This window comes from Spermophilus citellus (genome assembly GCF_964194105.1).
Source record: "Spermophilus citellus genome assembly, chromosome: 1".
Lineage (NCBI taxonomy): Eukaryota > Metazoa > Chordata > Mammalia > Rodentia > Sciuridae > Spermophilus > Spermophilus citellus.
Genome location: NC_138182.1, coordinates 279590552 through 279611364, shown reverse-complemented (window position 1 = coordinate 279611364; position 20813 = coordinate 279590552). Strand labels below are relative to the sequence as shown.

At 47.3% G+C, this 20813-nt stretch overlaps 1 protein-coding gene across 1 annotated transcript in view; it reads right to left on the bottom strand.

Annotated features, from left to right (window-relative positions):
- DAP (death associated protein) overlaps nt 1-7797 on the bottom strand; it is a 66544-nt gene extending 58747 nt beyond the window's left edge. The window contains exon 1 of the mRNA XM_081289988.1: nt 7604-7797. Within this exon, the coding sequence (XP_081146114.1) occupies nt 7604-7658 (55 nt within the window). The 5' untranslated portion in view covers nt 7659-7797. The remainder of the gene's footprint in view (nt 1-7603) is intronic.
- Nucleotides 7798-20813: the final 13016 nt, after the last annotated feature.

Here is a 20813-nt window from a genome sequence, read left to right as displayed (position 1 = left end):
ATTAATTTTAACTTGCAATACTGCCCCAAAATATGACAGCACAAATTTATTATGATTGTTGTATCCATGTCTCAAGAACTTTCCATTGGTAAAACTATAACGGCAGAATTATTTTCTCAGAAATCTTTGCAGAATTATTTGCCAATCTAGATATTTTTGTGAGACATTAGGAAAAAAACTCGAATTTTTGTAGTGGTGGTTGTTATTCAAACAAAAGCTTCAAATGTAAGGAAGAATTACATACTTTTCAGCATAAGTGCTATGCAGAGGAGAAGTGCGTGATCCTGGGGCCAGACCCTCGGGCTCACTTCCGCCCCTGCCTGCGAGTTTGTGTGCATGTGTGTGCACGCGTGTGCCCAGGCATCTGCACGTGTGTGAATGTGCCTAGCAAGCTGTCAAAGCTCTCTGTGCCTCAAGATCCCCCTCTGTGAAGAGAGTGACAGTATTCCTCCTCCCACAGACAGCTGAGGACTATGTGAACTGGCACCCTGGAAATCCCTCCAGCAGGCCTGGTACACAGAGGTGCGTAGCTGTTAGCTAGTCTCACCACGTGGGGTCTCAGTCAGCTTTTCACTCCTGTGACCAAAGCACCTCACAAGAACAAGTTTAGAGGAGGAAAAGTTTATTTGAGGCTCACAGTTTTAGAGGTCTCAGTCCCTAGATGGCCAACTCCATTCCTCAGTGCCGTCAGGGCCCAAGGCAAGGCAGCACACCATGGCAGATGGGTGTTGTGGAAGAGAGCAGGTCAGGACATGACCAGCAAGGAGGAGAGGAGAGGAGGGGGGCGGCGGGGGGGGGGTGGAGAGAGAGAGAGAGTGAACACGTGTGCTCCCCCTTCATGGACAAAATATAGTCCCCAAAGGCACACCCTCCAGCCACCCACCTCCTCCAGTCATACCCTACCTGCCTGCAGTCAACACCTAGTTGATCCCTAACAGGGGGTTAACTTGTCATTTCACCTCTAAACTTTCTTGCATTAACTCACAAGAGCTTTTGGGGGACACCTCCCAACTAAACCATGACAGGCAGGTTTTACAAATTAGAATTGCGTGCTTAGAGACCTCTACAGTGCTCAAATCCTTGGTGCCTGAATGTCTCCTCCCTGTGGTGACAGCATCAACCTATGACCTCCAGGTCATTGAGGAATGAAGGAGAGGCCTACAAAGTGCTTGGCCACTGTGCTGCTGCTGATCATGTGGCCAGCTGACCATCACCAGGTAAAGTTACCACTACCTCACCACCTAAGCAGGGAAGCTTCCAGAGACTCTGGGATCCTGGACAATCCTCCCACTTTCTGCTTTCTTTGCTGTCACTGTGCGGGTACTGCCCTGGGCACTCCTGTGCATGGTCCCACTTCATCAGCTCCCTGTGGGGCAGGGCCTGAAGCAGCAGCCACCATGCACAGGCAGCCAGCAGCACAGTGGGATGAGACCCAGATCTGCACTCCAGTCACACGCACATCTTCCTACGCTGGGGATCCTTCCAAGATGCAGAGCGTGGAGGCTCTTCAGTGATGTAGGCTGGGGCCTACAGGTAGGTCCAGAGTACTCTATCCCCTCCAGGAGGGAACTGTGAGAGGAAGCCACTGGCAGCTAGCTATTGGTAATGCTCAATAGCTGGCTAGAAAAATCTACAGCAGGAAGATGGAGGGGAAAAGAGAAAGGTCTTTCCAGGGTCACTCAGTACCTGAGGAGCCCTGTGAGCCCCAGTGTGGTGTCCAGCAGGGAAGAGGAAGGGCTATGGATGTACACAAATGTCCCCAAAGCACTGACTGTGGAGACTGGAGCATGACTTAGAAGTGTTGCTGCCTTTGTTCTTGCCTGAGAAGGGCTAATGAAATGTTATTCAAAGGGACGCTAATCCACTACAAGAAATGAAGATTCTGAGGATCATTCGGGTAGGAAGAACAAAAGAAAACAAGCAGAGTGTGTAGGTTAGGATTAAACCTGATGGCTAGGGCATTGTGGTAGCAGATAAGCACATGAAATCGGACCTCCTCTCCCCTCCAATGTGAGATTGGAGGGTGAGCCTCCTGGGAGGCACAGGGCAAGGGCTGCCATCTATTTTAGTCAAGAGAAATGGCTTTACTAGGAGAGAACCACATGGCAAGAAAAAGAACCCCCTTCGATGGAAGCTCATCACCCCAGGGCGGGAACCCTGTCAAGACAAAGTGGAAAGGATAAGAGGCCAGAGGCAGAGAAGCTGTGGGGCACTGGGTTCTGACATCTGGACTGAGAGCACACCAGCTGTGGGGGACTCCAGACTGTGGGGACGGACGGGGCTTTCTGGTGCGTACATACACAGGTGGAAGTGCTAAAACTTGAGCCCCCAATACGCTGCTGAACTTGCACCCCAGATGGAAGGAAGGGAAGTGCGTCTGAGCACTGAGAATCGACTGTGAAGTTGCTAAGGCACTCAGGCCACAGAGGGCCACTCCTTTCACTTTCCAGGACATGGTATGGCCCACGGGCCCTGAGGGCTTTGACTCAGCTAGAAGGGCTGGGTGTGTCTTCCATAGCTGTGTACTCCATTCAGGACACAGCTTTGACCTCAAGGACAAACTGGGTGGGGAACTGGAAGGGGACCCTGTGGGCAGATAACCATGTCCCCTTCAAGCTGAGAAGTGTGGGGGTCAGCAGTGTAGGGAACCTTGAATTTAGGGAAAGAAATTAGTTCTAAAAATGCCAGGGGAAAGTAGGATCCATTGCCTGGAGGTGCTCAGGAGAAGCCCGGCAGTGAGGATTGTTGGCTGAGGCAGGGACTGTCAGATGTTTGCCTATCCTACTCCCAGCGTCCCTTGCAGTTGGTTTGGGGCCATTTAACTGGGTCCTAGACAAAGGAATGGGAAAAGTAACTGGTGGGCAGCATAGTGTTGCTCATCCCAGGACCTCAGATGTGCTATGTGGCAAGGGGGAATCGAGGCTGGGAGTAAGAGGCTGATCAGGTGATCTGAACATGAGGAGATTGCCTGCATTATCCTCATGGCCCATGTGATCACAAGGGTCTTCAAACACGCAAGAGTAGAGAAAGAGTCAGGGTTGGGGGCTGTGATAGAAGAAGGATGTAAGCAGCCACTGTGGCTTCTGCAGACAGAGCAGGGGCCACAAGGCAAGTGGACTCTGGGAACGGCAGGGGAACCGTTCTCCCCCAAAGCCTCTAGAAGGACCAGCCCGGCTGACACCTTGACTCGTTTTGGACTTCTCACCTCCAGAATCATAAGATAATAAAGAAGTGAATTATTTTTCAGTTACTAAAACAAACACGGTGGCCTGTTTCCCATTTGACTTTAAATAAGTCAAATTTGACTTTAAAATCACGTGTAATGATTTTAAGTTTACAGTGGTTTTAAACTACCAAGGTTATTGTGTTTTGCTATAGTAGTCATAAAAACTAACCTAGTGAAGCATGCCGCTTGCAGGCCCCAAGCATGCACACTCACCCCCCTCTGTAGTGGCTTTGCCTTGAAACAGCAGCGTCCTGCAGCAGGAGAGGTCTGGGCCTCTGTACTGTTTCTTGCAGAGGGTCGCCCAGGAAACAAATAAACCTTAATTTGTTCAGCTCACTTACTATACTTTTTACAAACGTGAATATCCTTTATATAAATACAAAGACTTCTGAGGTTGAGAAGGGGAAACTATTCATAAAACCAAGTCAGAACGCACAGAGCATGGGCTGAAATGAAAAGGACACACATAGAAGATGTTAGAAGGGGAAAATAACCAAAGATGGCTAGGGAACAACAGTAAAATCTAGAAAGACTGTGGTCCAGCCTGACCAGAAGCTTCTTAAAAAAACAAAAACAAAACAACAACAATAACAACAAAACAACCACACAATAACTGAAGGATATTTTCCCCTTGGCATGCTGGAACCAAAAGCACACCTCTGACCTGCATCTAGCTCAGAACATGAGGACGCTGTTGGGCAGTCTGTGACTATATGCTTAATACAATAAAAGACAACGGAGCTTCGCATTTCTAGCAGTAGAATGGCCTAGATAACTTGAAAACCCTCCTACAGGAAGATAATTCAGGGAGAAATGTTACCCACAACCTTATAAATTCTCCCTTAACTCATGACTGACTGGTTCATGTTCATATTTTCACTTGACTTAGTTCTATGGGTGGGGGGGGGTGCCACCTACTTTTTGAAGAAAACTATATAACATTAGTAACATTCAATGCTATCATATCAGACTTATGAGACCTCACTGACACGTGGTTTTGGCTCCTCTGAAAAATGGGGGCAGGGGAATGTGGCCAGCAACATGTATTTATTCACATCACTGCCAAAACGCACAGAGACTGGCAGAGATGAGTAACAGTATGGCATGTAATCATGTCTTCCTTTCTGCTGTGGAAGGCTATTGCTGCTGTTGGGGGAAATAGCAAGGAATCTCACTACTTTTAACTTTGCTATTCCAGTTTTGCAAAACTTCTCATAAAATAAGCATTCTTCACCCCATTTCTCTGCAAATATTTTGTAGTGGAGAACAGTGGTGGGGTCTCCAGTCACTAAATGGATTTCTTCTGCAAAGAGTTGGCAGAAGTGGTGTAGGTCATCCATCACTCTCAAGTGACGATATTTTGTATCTGCACAGAACCTTCCTTTCACACTAACCAGAAGCCTTTACAAACTGCCCCAATAATATCACACCTTCAGAGGCAGCACCTGGCAAGTGACAGGGTCCCCTGTCTGACTGTAAGCAGCAAAGGCCCTTCAGGCTGGTCCCCTGGTCACTGGCTCAGAGGAGTCAGCAAGACATACTCCACATAGTTTAGACAGTTTTTTAAATGGCACTGTCCTCAGGGTCCCAATGTTAAGGTGACTACTAAATTTAATGACAGTGCCAAGTGCTTAATACTGGCACAGTATTACACTCAGCAAATTACAGTCACCATTTCCTGCATTCCTCAACCTAAATGAGGGAAGGGGACCACTTGCACCATTAGCACACAATGGAGAGGTCTCACACAGGGAAGTTGGAGGCTTACCATGCTTTGGGGAATAGAAGGTGAGAAAGGGCCTGAAGTAACTCCCAGGAGAAAGCTGTTTGTGGAATATCTCCTGCCAGGCACAGAGAGACCCCTGGAAGCCAGGAGAAGAGAGGCAGACAGGGGGAGGTAAGTGCAATAAAGAAAATGGGACTACTGTGGGGAGAGGGAAGAGGGGACCTGATCCAGAGAGCAATAAAGAGAAAACACAAAAGAACAGCAAGACAGTCACTGTAAGAGAATTTTATTATTTCTGATTAAGGATTTAAGCACAAGTCTGTTATCCAATTTAAGCACTTAATAAAAGTGTTCCCAAAGTTTTTAAGGCAATTATTTTAATTTATGAATTATGCTCTTGGCTATCTTTGATGATTATTATAGTGGATGGCAGAATGGCTTACTCTCTGGCAACACCAGACTGAAGAAGATTGGGAGCTTCCTGGGAAAAGAGGCTTGCACACAGATCCTCTGTAAACTGGGGAAAGCATGCCTCCCAGGAGCACCGCAGAGCCAATACTGCAATTTCCAAGTACTGTACCTTCCAAGTACCTGTCTACCTAGGCCTCTGGGCTCAGAGCCCAGGGCCTTTCCTTCAACTCTGGCCAAATCTTATTGGCCTTGAAAATGCTGTGAGACAGTGACAGCTACCCAAAGCACTCCTGCTAGAGTTGGGCCCCACAGTTAAGAGGTGTGCCCTGAAATCCCTGGAGTTTACTGTGGTTAACTGACCTGGGGGCTTTGATCTTGCGGAGGGCAGCTGAGAGCTTGGAAGAGTCACAGCAGCAAAGGCTGTGTGCTGGACCTTATACAGAGGAAGATCTTCATGCCATCCTGGGATTTCACAGATGAGGAAATCTGAGTCCCACAGAAATGGAGTGGCCTGTCTCCAAACTTGGAACCCAAGTTCACTGATACATAGGTGCAAATAAATTGCCTCTTCTCTTGTTAGGCATAAATAAATCATTATTTTTTTTTAATTCAAAAGCCTTGTAGTTTATAATTCAAGTAAAATTAGAATTCTGCATGAAAATTTCTCCCAGAGAGTTAACATGTACAGTTGATAATTCTGATCTTAAAAATCTCCATATGGATATGTCTATATATATGCAATTTAATTACTGCTACTTTGATTTGGTATCATTCCAGAAAATATACTTGAATGAATTCACTACCCTGGGTGAGTGGACAGCCTCAGGAAGACTGCTGCTGCAAGGTTCTGGGGTGTCAACCCTGCCATGAGGGTAAATAAAGGTGTTCCTCCCAACACAGAAGCACAGAGCTACAGGCAGCTGGGCAGGGACACCTTGCTATAGGAATTAAAGATCAGAGCTATCCTTAAAGGAAATCCCTTCGTGGGTGGTTTTGCTTGTGTTTTGTATTTTGTTTTTTCTGTGCTACCGATAGCACTCAGGGCACCAGGTACTCTATTACTTAGCAACACCTCCAGGCCTTGGGGGGCTCTTTGTTTTTATTGTTATGAGCAAAAGCTCCCAAAGCCATTTCCATTACAGTGGGACACTTTTCTAACACAGGTCCTGATAAGTCCTCTTAGAACAGTCAGCCATTTTTTTCTCTAGTGCAAGTTGTTGCTGTTGGGAGGCTGTCACTAAGTGAAGTATATTCCTCCTCTGCAGTGTAACATATTTAAAGAATTGTCCCTATTCCCTGTAATGAGGCAGAGAATTTGTGTCCTACAGTGGGAGACAGATTACGAATTCTTCACTATTAGATGGCATAGATGTGCCACAAAAAGAAGCCTCAGTCCTCTGAGGATTTGTCAGTGAAAGACTGAGTTCTAGTCCTGGCGTTTGCAATTAAGACCCTAAAAGAACCCCAAACCTGTCTTCTGTCACCTAAGTACTTTGATCTGCTCACCAAGTGTCTATCCATATGGATCCACTGTCCCTTGAAAGGGCAGCAGAAATGGAAATCGACCAGTCTGGACAACATCAGAGCAAACAGAACTGTGAGCAGAGAGAGAAGGCCCCAGTGAACCCAAAGGCTGCTTAAATTCCTATATTCTAAGAAAGATGGCTCTTTCCTGGGTTTAGCTTGTTTGGCTCAGAAGTTTAGCATTTTCTTTCTTTTTTTTTAAAGCATCTTTGAAAAAAAACGGGACGTGAAAGAAAGTGGGGTAAGAGAAGTCATATTGAGTGATTAATGATGAAATGATTTCCGCCCCTTTGGTTCTTTTATCAATACCCAATGCTGTCGGGCTACAATTAATCATCCTGATATTAAAAACACAGACTCCTGTTATTCTTTTAAAAAGAAAAAAAAAAGCCCTGTACATTCTTAGTAAACAATAACAGCTCAAACTTTGTCTTTTGTAAAGTTGTGCAACTGGGCTTAGGCCGTTGTCATTAGCAAGCAACGGCCACAGGTAGGCTACGTGTCGCACTCGTCATGACAGCGGGTCTCGGCGGGCGCGGGCCCGGGTCTGCCAACCGCAGCGGGTGGGGCAGCGGTGGAATCCCGCACAGGCCGGCGGACCGCGCGCCCGGGCGCCCGCACTCCCCTGCGCCCCGCGCTCGGGCATCGGGGCGCGCGGTTCCTCGGGGGCCTCCCCCGCCCGGAGCCCCCGAGAGTAAGCGGAAACGAGTCAGTACCGGCGGGCGGGTGTCCAGCTTTAGTCTCTAGTTTCCCTTCGGGAGGCGAAGACATGGTGCCACCGGAGTTCCGCGGGGCTGGGCGGCGGCGGCGGCGGCGGCGCGGCTGGCGGACCTGAAGGGAGTGCGCGTGCGAGAGCGAGAGTACGCGCAGGGGGCGAGGCAGCCAGGAGGGCGCGCCGCCGCCCGGCGGGGGGCGTGGCCGATGAGCGTCGACGTGGCACGCTCCGCCCTCCGGCACCGGGCGCGCCGACGTCACTGCGGCCTCCCCGCCCCGCCCCGGCGGCCTCCTGCGCGCGCGTACAGGGCATGCGCAGCGGGCCGTGCCACGTTGGGGATCGTGGGGAGGAGCGAACGGGAAGGAGGGCGTGGCGTTCGGTCGGGGCTCCCTGAACACTGGCAGAGTAGCGGTTGACTAAAAAGGGCCCAGCTTGAGAACACTCCCCACTCCACGAAACCGCTCCGCCCGCCAGTGTCCCCACGTGGACGGCCACGCGGTGGGAGCTGAGGTCTCGTCCTGAAGTCCTCAGCTAGACTTGAGACCCCCGATGGGGCCGGGGGTCGGATCGACGCAAAGGCTGAGCCTGCTCCCCGGGACAGAAAGGCAGCGCCGGAAACGGCGAGTTCCCGAGCGGCTGCGTGGGTGCGGCCTCGGAGCCGTGGTCTCCCCAGCGCCCTGCAGCTCCAGGGACTCCAGGGTCGCCGTCTCCGCGGTCGGATTAGCATTCAGACATGCCCAAGACCTTGGAAGGAAACACCTCAGCTCTCTTGGCTGTAGGTTTGTCTGTGATGACTGAGCTGTTCAAAGTGGTCGGGCACCTTGCCCCTTCTTACCAGCAGTCAACCTGGTTTTCAGTCAGCTCCCCTGAGGCTTCCCCCAGTTACGGGGAATTCCCTTAGTCAAGTCTCACATGACCTCCAGGCTGCCAAATCCAGTGGTCACTCTTCCACTGATTCTACTTGACCTCTTAGCAGTACTTTGAAGAAGCCATCCATCCTCCTGCTCAGCTTCAGGGATGCCATGTTAGTGCCTCGTCTTGCAGTTTTGGGGCCACCCTGGCTGCACAGTCTAGATTTCTAAATATTTGAGTGTCCCAAGCCTCAACATTGCCTCCCGCCCCCCCCCCCCGCCCCTTTCCCTAGGCTTAGATGGTGTCTTTGTCTGTGTTCTGCTGCTACAACAAAATCTGAGAAGGGGTTAAAGAGCTGAGATTTCTTTGGCTACTGGTTCTGGAAGCTGAGAAGTTCAAAGGCACAATGATGGCATATTGGTGAGGCCTTGGTGCAGCAACACCTCAGAGTGAAAAGTGAAAGGGTGAAGAAGAGGGCTGAACTCTCCTAATGAATTCACTGTAAGGGTGACCCTGTAAAAGCAAACTTGATTCATGGGGGCAGAACTCTCATGACTTAATCACTTCCTACTAAGCCCCCATCTCCTGCATCGTTGCATTCAGGATTAAGTTCAACACTTGAACCTTGGAGGAACGTGTCAAACCATAGAACATCTTGGATGCCTTCTATCATAGGCAAGCCCACGAGTATGACTTTCATCCACATGCTTACAGATCCCAGGCCTGCAAACCTATTTCTGTATCCTTGATCTCTTGACTGATTCATTCCATTGGCTCTGAAACTCCATCAAAGAAGATGCCTCCTTCAGGTCTGCCCAGTTCTTTGTGTCAGGCCATACACACTGATGCTGGCCATACGCTGATCTTGCACTCACCCTCCATGTTTCACTATCACTAATGGCTGTGGGCCATCTGATGGTTGTGATACAGTTGTCATTGTCTTGCATTCACATCAGAAATTGCAAACCAGTAAGAACAGCTTAGAAGGAAATCCTGGAATAACAGTGAAGCACTTTTCTCCTCTGTAGTATTGGGGATCGAATCCAAGGCCTCGCACATACTAGACAGGCATTCTACCAACCCAGCCCCAAAGTGCTCTTTTCACTAACACTCTTGAAGGAACAGAGAGAATCCGAAGACAGTGCTTTGGATTTTGAACTGAGAAGCTTTAAGAATACCTAACCAATTAATTTTATGAATATTTTCCTTTTTCTGTATCTATATGACTAAAAATTCAAGTCTTAACAATAATTATTTATTAATAATTATTAATTAAATAATTATTTCTAAGAAATACAAAGTAAAAACTTTAGTTTGAAAGAAAACAATTAAAATTAAAGTTTAATTGGCCATGTTTTCCCCTTTTTGGCACATAAAGTAGCAGGCATAAGCTGTGGCATCTCAGACTCAATAACAAACAGGATTATTAGGGAATGCTGGGGTAAAAGGAGGAGCTTTCTGAGGAAGAGCGGAGTGACCCCAGGGTCCGGGGGCCACAGACACCAATGGGATGGCCTGAGGTCTGAGAGGACTAGACTGATGGGGCCCTCTAGTGTAACGGCATGTACAGTGCCACATGTTCAGAGCAGAGTTCCTGGTCACCTACTTACCCACCAGGAGCTTCCTCTCTGGAGCAGAGGCCAAGCTTCTCCAGCAGTGTGCCAACTGGGCAGCATTCCTGCTGAAGAAGACACTGTCATTTAAGGAGGATTTGAACTTAGCTTTAAAAACACAGATTTTCATCCTCCCTTGCAGGGGGTGGTGAGAGGTCGCATTTCTGACCACTGAAATGTACTTGGAATCTGTGGGGGGAAAGCAGAGGGCAGTGTCCTGGTTTGGATCTGGAATGCCTCCCAGAATTTAAGAGATGAGGCTTTTGGGAAGTGACCATAGGGAGGTGGACCATAGGGACCATAGGGAGGTGGGACCTTGTTGGAGGAAGAAGGTCACTGAGGCCTTCCCTGGAGTGGTCTTTCTTCCCTCCTGACCCATCCCCTCTCTTCCCTGTGGCCATGAGCTGAGCAGTTTGCCTCCCCCACACCCTTCTGCCACGGTGTTCCCCCTCACCTCCTGCCCCAGGGCCGTGGAGACTTTGGACCACTGACCACTGACTGAGAGCTCTGAAGCCATGAACCAAAATGAACCTTTCCATCAGGTATTTTGATAACATAACAAATGAGTTATCACCTTGAGGCAGGCAAAGTCTTGAAAACCACACGTGGACGATGGCAGGGCACAAGGCCAAAGCACATGGGACTTGAAAACAAGTCCCTGTTATATGGAGACCTTGTGCTTGGAGGCTGTGTGGTTGGCCAGATGCAAGCTAGAGCCCTTGCAGCCTACCAGGCATAGCACAAGGGGGCCCTGCCCAGCTGTCAGCTCATCTCTCCTGGATCCAGTGGCCACACTGTCCCAAGTGATGCTCCTTTAGTGGGACAAGCTGATTCTTCCCTTCAGGCCTTAATATCAACCGTTTCCACCACTAAGAACCATCTCTCCAGATCCTGTGTGATCGACTCCTTCCTGTTTTGTAATCAGCTTCCTGAGGCCTTGTCTTGAACCATTTCCTGTGAAGAAGCCACCCAGAAGCTCAACTGATACCACTTTTACTGACTTGAATAGCTTTTCATCCTTGTCTTAATTCCCCCATGTAACTGTCTGCTCACCCACTGTCTTTCTCCATGATGACAAGGTCATCTCCATGAAGGGAGAGACCTCGTCCATCTGGCCTGCTCCTGTGTCCCAGTTCCCAAAGGCATGGTGGGCACCGCAGCAGTGTTCAGTAGTATCTTCTCCTCATAATTCTGGAGCACAAACGCAGGATTTCTTCCAACTGTTTACCTGAATGAAGGGAGCACAGGAGGACTGCATAGGGAATGAGGAGGATGCCCAGAATCAGAAAGCAAATGCCTCTAATCTTTCCTGATATTTACCTTCGCTGTAAACAAGCGAAGCGTGTGCCTGCCTGCCTTGCTTTGCTTTTCTCTTCTCTCCCTTCCTTCCTCTCTTTCTTTCCCTCCCTTTCTCCCTTCCTTCTCTCTCTCTCTCTCTCTCTCTCTCTCTCTCTCTCTCTCTCTCTCTTCCATGTGCTACTGCAGATTATACCTAGGGACTTGCCAGTGTGCTGCACTGGGTTACATTCCCAGCAGTTTTTAGAAAATTTGAGACAGGGCCTCACTAAGTTGCTATGATTGGCCTCACACTTGTGCTCTTCCTCCCTCAGCTTCCTGAGTGTCTGGGATTACTCAGATGTGTGCATCACTGTTCTAACTTCTAAGTAGGTTTTTCTCTGGACTTATGTTGTTTTGAAACAATGGCATCCAATCTGATACTCCTTAATGGGAGTACTGTAAGCACTGGGAAGAGTGTTTGAAGAAGAAACAGAATTACAGATTCTCTTTTCCATGGGTATACTTTGTAACCTTGGTGATATCAAGACATGAACTTGAATATCTCTTGTGCTAGTCAGCTAGTCAGCTTTCCACCACTACAACAAACAAACACCTGTGATTAATTTATACATATATAAAAAAGGTTGGGCTTTGGGAGAGAGCACTTACCAGCATGCCTGAGGCCTTGAGTTTGATGTCCAGCATTGTAAAAATCAATCAATAATAAAAAGTTTAAATAATAGAGAAAAAGTTTAAATAATAGAGAAAAATCTTCATTTTGGCTCATATTTTTGGAGGTTCTAGTTCATGAGGGATTGACTTCATTGCTTTAGGGTCAATGGTGAGGCAGCACATCATGGTGGGGGTGCATGGTGGAGTGAAACCATTCACACTGTGTTCTGAGGTTCCCTCATCCTCATGGACATGCCCCCAGGGCCTGAAAGCCTCTCACCAGAACTTACCTCTTAAAGTTTTGATCACCTCCCAATAGCCCCCCAACTGGGCACCAAGCCTTTACCACATGGGCTTTTGGGGACATTCCAGATGAAACTGTAGCACCTCCCCAGGAATGGAGATTTCAGGGCTTTGGATCAATGCACCTATCTCTGTGCTATCCCATTACTGCCCATGGGTTCCTGAGGCATGGCGACATCTCTGGCCTTCTTGATGGAGAAAATGAGCCTGTGAAGGGCGGTATTGGTACCTTAGTGGGAAGGCCCTAGAGAGTCTGCTTTTGCCACAATTCCCACCTCATGCTGCAAACTTTACTGTCCTAGAGAACGTACTGCAGTGGGAGTTTTTCACCAGCCTTCATAAAACACATGAATTGTCACATGTCATACTATAATGACCCCATGAGTCATTTTCGACTTTGCTTTGTAACATCCAGAATGAATCTACCTAATTTATTTTTCTTTCTTTCCTCCTCCTCCTCCTTCTCCTCCTCCTCCTCCTTCTTTTTAATTTTTTTTTCCAGTGATGGGGATTGAACCCAGGGCCTTCTTCATATTAGGCAAGTGCTGTACCACTGAGCAACATTTCAGTCTGACAGGATATTTTTTTATAATATATTACAGAGGCTTTAAATAAAATAAATTTAAATATAATGTATTTGGCATATGCACATCTATACTAGAATACTTGAAGAGGATACACACCTTCTGTCCCAAAGCCAAATAAAAACGATAGAGCATCACATATCACATATCTTGCCCCACCTCCCCCACATGAGGAATCTCTGGAGGTTTCATTGTCATTTAGTCACAGGGTAATTGAGAAACACTTTGGGGAACTTTTCAAAAGAAGTTCATCAGCTAATAAAGAACACAGAGATCAACTTTAGTCATATATGAAGTTTTACATTAGTAAAAGATATTTGAAGGAAAAAATATCCAATCTAAACCTTGGCAAAATATCCCTCTTATCTTTATTTGGAAGTTAGAAAGTAGAAACTGAAAAAAGATGACTGTAATGCGACCATGAATACTGATTTCCCATTGAATTTCCAAACACTTGAGCGTTATTTATGAAAAATGTGTCTTAGCGACAAACTAGGGAAGGGGAGGGATAAATTGTATTTCTGGCTCTTCCTCTGAGTCATTCTTTGACCTTGTGCAAGCTCCTTACATATTCTGTGATTATAATTCCACACTGGAGGCAATAATACTTATCTTACTTAGGGATTCAAATAGTTATTCAATATTATGTCTTAGCATTTATCTCCTTGTGTGAAATTTCTTACAAGGGTATATGAATTGCTATAAGTTAAAAAATAAACATGACAAAGACATCAAAAATAAAGAGGCTTTCAGCAAGACAAAATAATCTCCAGGGAGCCTGAAATTTGAAATTGAAGAATAACATGTTTTATTACCTTCTCCCCTTTTTAAAAAGATTCTATCTAGGAGGCAGCAGCATGGGGACATATTTTTTTCTAATCCCTCCTCCCTTAAACAAAACAAAACATGAAACATTTCAAAAGGCTCTTGAGGAGCCAGTGTGTCATATCCGGGGGCACCGTAGAAACAGGAGAAGGGCCGCTTATGTGCCTTCTCAAGCCCGAGAGGCTCTGCTCAGACTTTTCTCATGGGCTCCATCTGGAAGGAGAGCCTGCAAGTGACTGACCTAGGTGTCTGGACCTAGGGCTGAGACTCAGCCTTCCAGAATGCTCCATCCTCTCCAAGTCTCAGAGCTGCTGCCTCCACACAGGGAGAGTAATGCCCCCCTAGGATGTTTACAAGAGGCACAGGTGATAGTGCTCAGGATTCTTTGTCAACCGGAAGGAAATAAACAAATCTACTAGAAGCACATTGCTTGTTGGTGAGAGATTTTAGAGAAACAGCAAAGTGAAATAGACTTAGAATACGAGGCAGAATGTGATGGTATTCTAGGAAGGGTCTCACTGGTGCTGTGTGGGGAGGAAGGGTGAGGATGAGCCGATGCCACGGCAGGAGATGGACCTGGGACTTTCCCCTTGGCAGGAGATGGGGGCATTCAGACAGAGGAGAGCAGAGGGGAGGCGTGGAGGTGGGGACGGAGCCTGGCCCCAGCAGACCTGCAGGCAGCAGAGCTCCTGCCTGGGTCAGGCTAAAGGAAGGCAGCTGCCCCTCACCCGTGTGGCCTTCATTCTCTTGCCCGGAACCACAGGAAAATTCCACTGCACACTGGAGAGAGAAGAGTGGGAAGCAACAAATAATATCCCAAAACATAATTTCAACTTCAGTTTGGTGCAGCCACTCTGGAAAGCAGTTTGGAGATGCCTCAGAAAACTTGAAATGGAGCCACCGTTTGACCTAGCTATCCCGCTCCTTGGTTTATACCCAAAGGACTTAAAATCAGCAGACTACAGTGATGCAGCCACATCAGTGTTTATCGAAGCTCAATTCATAAGAGCTAAACTATGGAACTAACCTAGGTGCCATTCAATAGATGAATGGGATAAAAAAAAATGTGGTTTATATATACAATGGCACATTACTCAGCCTTAAAGAAGAATGAAATTATGGCATTCGCTGGTAAATGGATGGAACTGGAGACAATCATGCTAGGTAAAATAAGCCAATACCCCCAAACCAAAGGCTGAAGGTTTCTCTGATATGCAGATGCTAACTTACAATAAGGGGGGCAGCTAGGGAAGAATAGAGGTACTTTGGATTAGGCATAGGGGAGTGAAGAAAGGGTAAGGGGTATGGGGAATGGAAGGGTAGTAGAATCAATCAGACATTATTACTCTGTGAGCATATATGATCACATGACTGGTGCGATTCTACACCAGGTACAATCAGAAAAATGAGAAGTTATACTGCATTTATGCATGATGTGTCAAAGTGCATTCTACTGTCAGGCATAACTATTACAACAACAGGACAAAAAAAAACCCCACATAATTTGAACCTCCCAGATCCCCTGAATGGGCTCAGGGAACCTCCAGTGTTCCTCCTAACACACTTTGAGAACCGCTGTCCTCGACATTCCTTAGATACTTATTGATAGAAGATACAAAATTTTAAAAAAATCTGGATTAGTAATGTGACCACCACAGTGGGGGAGGGGTCATCAGCCCCATGACAGCATGACAGGCTGGGCCTGCAGCCCCAGTGGCCCGGTCAGCAGGTGGGGCTTGGGGCTCCCCTCTCCTGGACACCCACAGATGCTGGGGGGCACCTGGGCCTTGTCCCCCAGGGAAAGGCTTCCCTACACGGCAGCGTCTCCGGACCCACGCGGCCCCCATTCTGTGCTGTTCCGCCTCAGGGACGGTGGCCTGGGCCACCTCAGGGTCCACAGTGTTGAGGGTTCCGTTTCCCCCAGGGCTGTTTCCGCAGGCCCCGGAGTGTGGGTGGAATCCGCCAGCCGTGCGTCCTCCATAGCGCCCTTTTGTGCTTTCTCGCGGTGGGGCACGTGGTGTTTGGGCTAAGGAAGAGCTTTTCATGAGCACACTTTCACAGAAAAATGCAAAAGCAATGCCCTTTGTTGGCCACTTTCCATGGCCGTGAACAAACACCCCAGACAAACCCCTCAAAAGGAGGGAGACTGCTTTCCACTCACAGTTTCAGAGGCGTCAGTCTGTGATTGCTTGGCCCAGCGGCTCTTGGGCCCAGAGTGAGGCTGCTCATGGTGGAAGAAGCCCTGGCCCAGGAAAGGTGTCCAGGAAGAAGAGAGGGAGGGAGGGACCAGGGACACAATATACCCTTCATCGCCACGTCTCCAATGACCTACTTCCTCAGGTCGGCCCCGCGTCCCAGTTCCCAACACCAGCTGGGGACAAGCCTTCAACCCTGTGAGCTCTCGGGGCACATCCCAGATCTAGACCAAGACAACTTTCAAAAACCCCAACGACAGCAATGCCAAGGGGAACAAGCCCGGCGGCATCGCCCACAGCCTGCCCACGTGCAGAATGGGCCACTGACCACGTCCTGTGGCACGTCGCTCGGCTTCCAGGAAGCCAGGCAAGGGCCCTTCTCAGCTGTCTGTCTCTGTGGACTGTCCCTGGGACCCTGGCTGGTGTGCTTCCCAGGGGTCAGCAGCAGCTGGGGTGTGGGAGTCCCCTGTGCCACTGGCATCACCGTGTGTGGCGGGTTGGGGGGAGTGCTGTGGGCACCGCTGGTCACCGAGGTCATCGGCCTGGTGATGGTCTTGCTGGTGGAGGGTTGTGGTCGCTGTACAAGACTTCAGCTCGCGTGTCGGTGAGTTCAGCTCTTTATTAGGAATCAGTGTGAACACGGGCTTAATCCCTTGTATTGGGAGATGGTATGAGTGTCCCCCAAGAAGACTTCATGTGTTGAAATGGAATCTCACTGTGAGGTGTTGAGAAGGTGGAAACTTAATCCAGCCGTAGTGTGTAGAGGTGGGGTTTGGGGAAGGGATCATTGATCCTGTTGGCTTTGTAAGAAGAGGGAGAGAGACCAGAAAGGACACACATACAATGCGTGCTCCCTTTCTTGCCATGTGTTGCTTTGAGGCTGTGCCAGCAAGAAGGCCATCATGGGATGAGGCCTCTAGATCTTACACCTCCAGAACTGAGGGCCAAAATAACCTTTTTCTCTTTATAAAGTAGCCTGCTCCAAGTATTTTGTTGTGGCAATGCAAATGGACTAAATCAGTAAACTTAGAGTTTCTTAATAATTTCTAAGAGTCTATATTAACAAGCATATATCTGGACATAATTCTGGAAGATACTTTTAGGCTCTTCCCCTCTTTCCTTTATTCTTTCTGTCTATTCTGTGTTAGAGATGGCTGGTAATATCCCTAACACATTTAAAGGCTATTTTTCCAGCTAAAATTACTTGGGTTTCTTTTTAAACCATTTTTCTTCTCAGCAAGGACTTTCCCATCATTGATTAATTATTCCAATCAGGCTGAAGTATCTGCGTGTGACTTTGCGGGCTGGAGAAGGTTGTAAATAATGACTTCTGTCAAATCTCAGTCCTCAGTGTTTGCAAAAAAAAATCAGTTGTGTTCTTGTTCAATATTAGAAAAGGTCCAAACTGGGGAAATATGATTCCTATTAAATCCAGAGAAGAACAAATCTCAAACCCATCCTTTAAGTTTTAAGGGGCCCTCTGGGGCACCCTCCAGGAGCTTCTCACTGGTGCGAATTAATAAACTACTTTTGACCATGGGGGGAAAAAAAGAAAGAAAATACACAATTTCAGCAGCTCACTGGAGACTTACAACATGACCATTCTTCACCTTCAGCAAGAGCCATGGGATATCTGGGTAAAGGCGTGTCGCGAGCAACTCCCGAAGCTGGAGTGGATCACCTCCCAGGGGTCCTCCGATCGGCCTAGTATCGTCTTGCCCTCGAAGGTGTCCTCACTGTCCTGGTAACCCGGCGACGTACTCAAAGAACACACTGCAACCCGGTTGTCGTTTGCTTCGTTTATTCAGGTCACCACCGATAAAGCACCACACACACCGGCTCCGGAGCAGAGACTGGTCGGACCCACGAACGGCCAGATGTTAGCCCGTTCGAGGATGGCTCCCAAGTCCTCCGTGCCTCATATATATATTCCTTACTTTTAGCATTACATCATTTGTTTATACCTTAAGCATTACATCACTTATTTTTCACACATGTTTACGTCGCGGCCTATCTTATCACTAATACACACACTTGTTTACTCTTAAGTCAACAACATTACCTCATCTTATATCTTATGTCAACAACACACATCACTTCCAAACAAACTATTCCTTAACCCCTTGGGGTACTCCTAACAGTCCACCCCCTTGATACGGAGGGTGCACTGCACACGAAAGTATCAATTAGGTATTTAACATGCAATGTCTACAATTATCAAGGGTAAATCCAATCATGGCATGACGTATCACAGGTTTCACAGAGTCCCAAATTTCACAGCACACAGGATAAGGGATAACAGGTCCTTGCAGGTGCCTAATGTGGTCCTGCACCGCCTGTGGCAGTCTGGTTACATCCAGTACCGCTTCATGGAGGATCCTGCATTCCACCGGAATCACATCTGACGTATACAGGAAGATCCGTATTCTCGGGTCCAATCTTCCGAAAAGGTTTCCCGGAATCTTGTATCAAGTATCCTGAATCTACCAACGCTTTAATTTTATGAGTTTCACCTTCAAAGGTCGTAAGTAACTTCACAGTTTGATTGTGCACATTTTCTATTACTTTACCATGTTGATCATAATATTCTTTTAGTGCATCTGTAGCCTTTAAAGCCTGCTTGTATGTTTCTCCTTCCGGAGGTCTTTGTACAAAGATATTAAGTCCAAAGGTGTGATTAGAGATATATGTGACGCTTGTCAACTTCCGCTTACTGTAATCCTTCCCATACCGCACCGGGCGCGAGTACGGGCTCCGGCGAATAGTAAGATTATGGTGTTCAACCATAATCACATTTATGTGCACATGACATCCAGCGTCCAATGTAATATTATCAGAATAAGAAATGTTCCACCAACGTTCCACTACATATGTTGTAGGATGACATGTGACAAGTCTATAGTTACCTATATCCATTAGGACGCTCTGAGGGGTCGCTATGGTAATATCTGAGGTTAGAGGCTCATCCGAAATGAGGTTATATGCCAAAAACGTTGTTTTCCCTATTGACACGGTATTGTCCTCACTTATAAAGAAAGATGTATTATGCCATGTCAGCCAGAAGTACCGGTCATATGGTAACACCCATACGCCGTCCAGTAAGCGTCTAGGAAAAGCCTTTGTTGGATATCCGATGACAGCATTCTCCGTTGAGATTTGCCACAAGTGAATAACACAAGCTCCAGATTCACAACTAGACTCCTTGGTAGGGTCCAGAATGGATACATAAGTAGATGTTTCTTTACCTAATCCGGTTTGGAACAAAAGTTTCACATCTTCTATGGCAGCTCTCAACATACTTTCCACATGAGCGCATTCCTGTTTGGCTTCCAAGTTATCCAGTTTATCCACCAGGAACTTGTTTCTTGTGTTCATTAAGTTTTGAAGCATGTCCACATGTTCCTTTAACAATTTCTGTTCCAGTAGCATCCGATCCATCAACAGACTTACTGAGTGTAAATTCTTTGAGATGCCAGCAATAACTTCTTGTTGTCTGCCCTGTAATGATCGTAATGAGTTTATTTCCACTCTTAATTCTTCTGTCATGGCTCCTGCTATAGCCGCACCCAATGCTGCCCCAGCCAGAAAAGCACCGACTGCCGCAAACTGTAGTGGTCGTCGTCCAGCCATATTACGCTGTAAAGTGTAGTATAAGTCTGGGACCACGTCTCTCCATGAGGATGTCCCACAGACATCGGTGGACCGAAGTGCTGCACCCAGCGATAGCGTCAGCTTCACCGGTTGTATCACTGGTTCCACCAAAAATCTCCGTGGTTCCGCCATCAATGGCATAAATCCAGTAGACTCATACGTTCTTGGTAACGTATCAGCGTTGTTGTCCATTTGCGAGTACTTATGTCTGGGAAACAACACAGACCTGGGATAGTGTGCGGTCACCCACCCCCTGGTTGCATTGTATCCTCCGCGGTCAATCAGGCATGGGTTCAGCGACTCAGGTGTCATATAGCATTGGTCCATGGTTAGCTTTCCAGCATATATTACATGACTGCCAGCATATCCATCATATACATCAGTCTGATTGTGCATCACGTCATGCGTTACCAAATCATAGACTGCCCAGTCATTTCCATTTTTAGGTTCTGGTAGCAGCATGTAGAAGTAATAAGGTAACTTCCCGATGTGTATCCGCTTGGTCCATCTATCAAAATTCATACCTGCCCGTAGCCACCAGTCCAACGTCTTGTTATCGGCTTCTTCCACATGGTATCTGATTTTTACATCCCATATTGAATTTCTAGGGCATCCTTCTAAAATCCGCAGTTTATCATCCTCCGGTGTCACATCTGTGTTCCTTTCAGTCAGTAATCCAACCTCTTCTAACTCTGGGTAAGTATACCTCAGTTCTGTTACTGTAGGTCGAAACAAGGTTCTGTTAGGTTTCGGCATGCCCGAAAAGTCAGGGTCGTACATGCCGTTTATGATAGAATGATTCCATGCATCCATCGGCACATCGTAGACACTAGTGTCGTTGTGCCAAACAGTCCTATGTAGTCCTCTTAATACCTGTATATTATGTGGGAACCATGTGCATCCAGACCTTTCCAATGCAATAGAGACATTATCTGTGTCGTTATATCGCTGTTGCGGTCTTTCCATGGGTATGGACAAGTTATGCAAAGCACTCGCGATAGTAGCATTAGAGATATTAAATACTGGTATTAAGGATGTGAAGAATCCATCGTAGAACTTTATCTGGTCTGAAATGCTCCAGTAACTCTTAGTTGACAATGCAGATCCATTGTACTCATATACAGGCATCAGGAAAGTCACATTCCACTTGCGAGTATCACCTGGGGGTATTATCAAAGTCGGCTGCCACGATTGATTAGTAAATTTAGCAATTGTCGAACCCTTGTGTAGTCTCACAT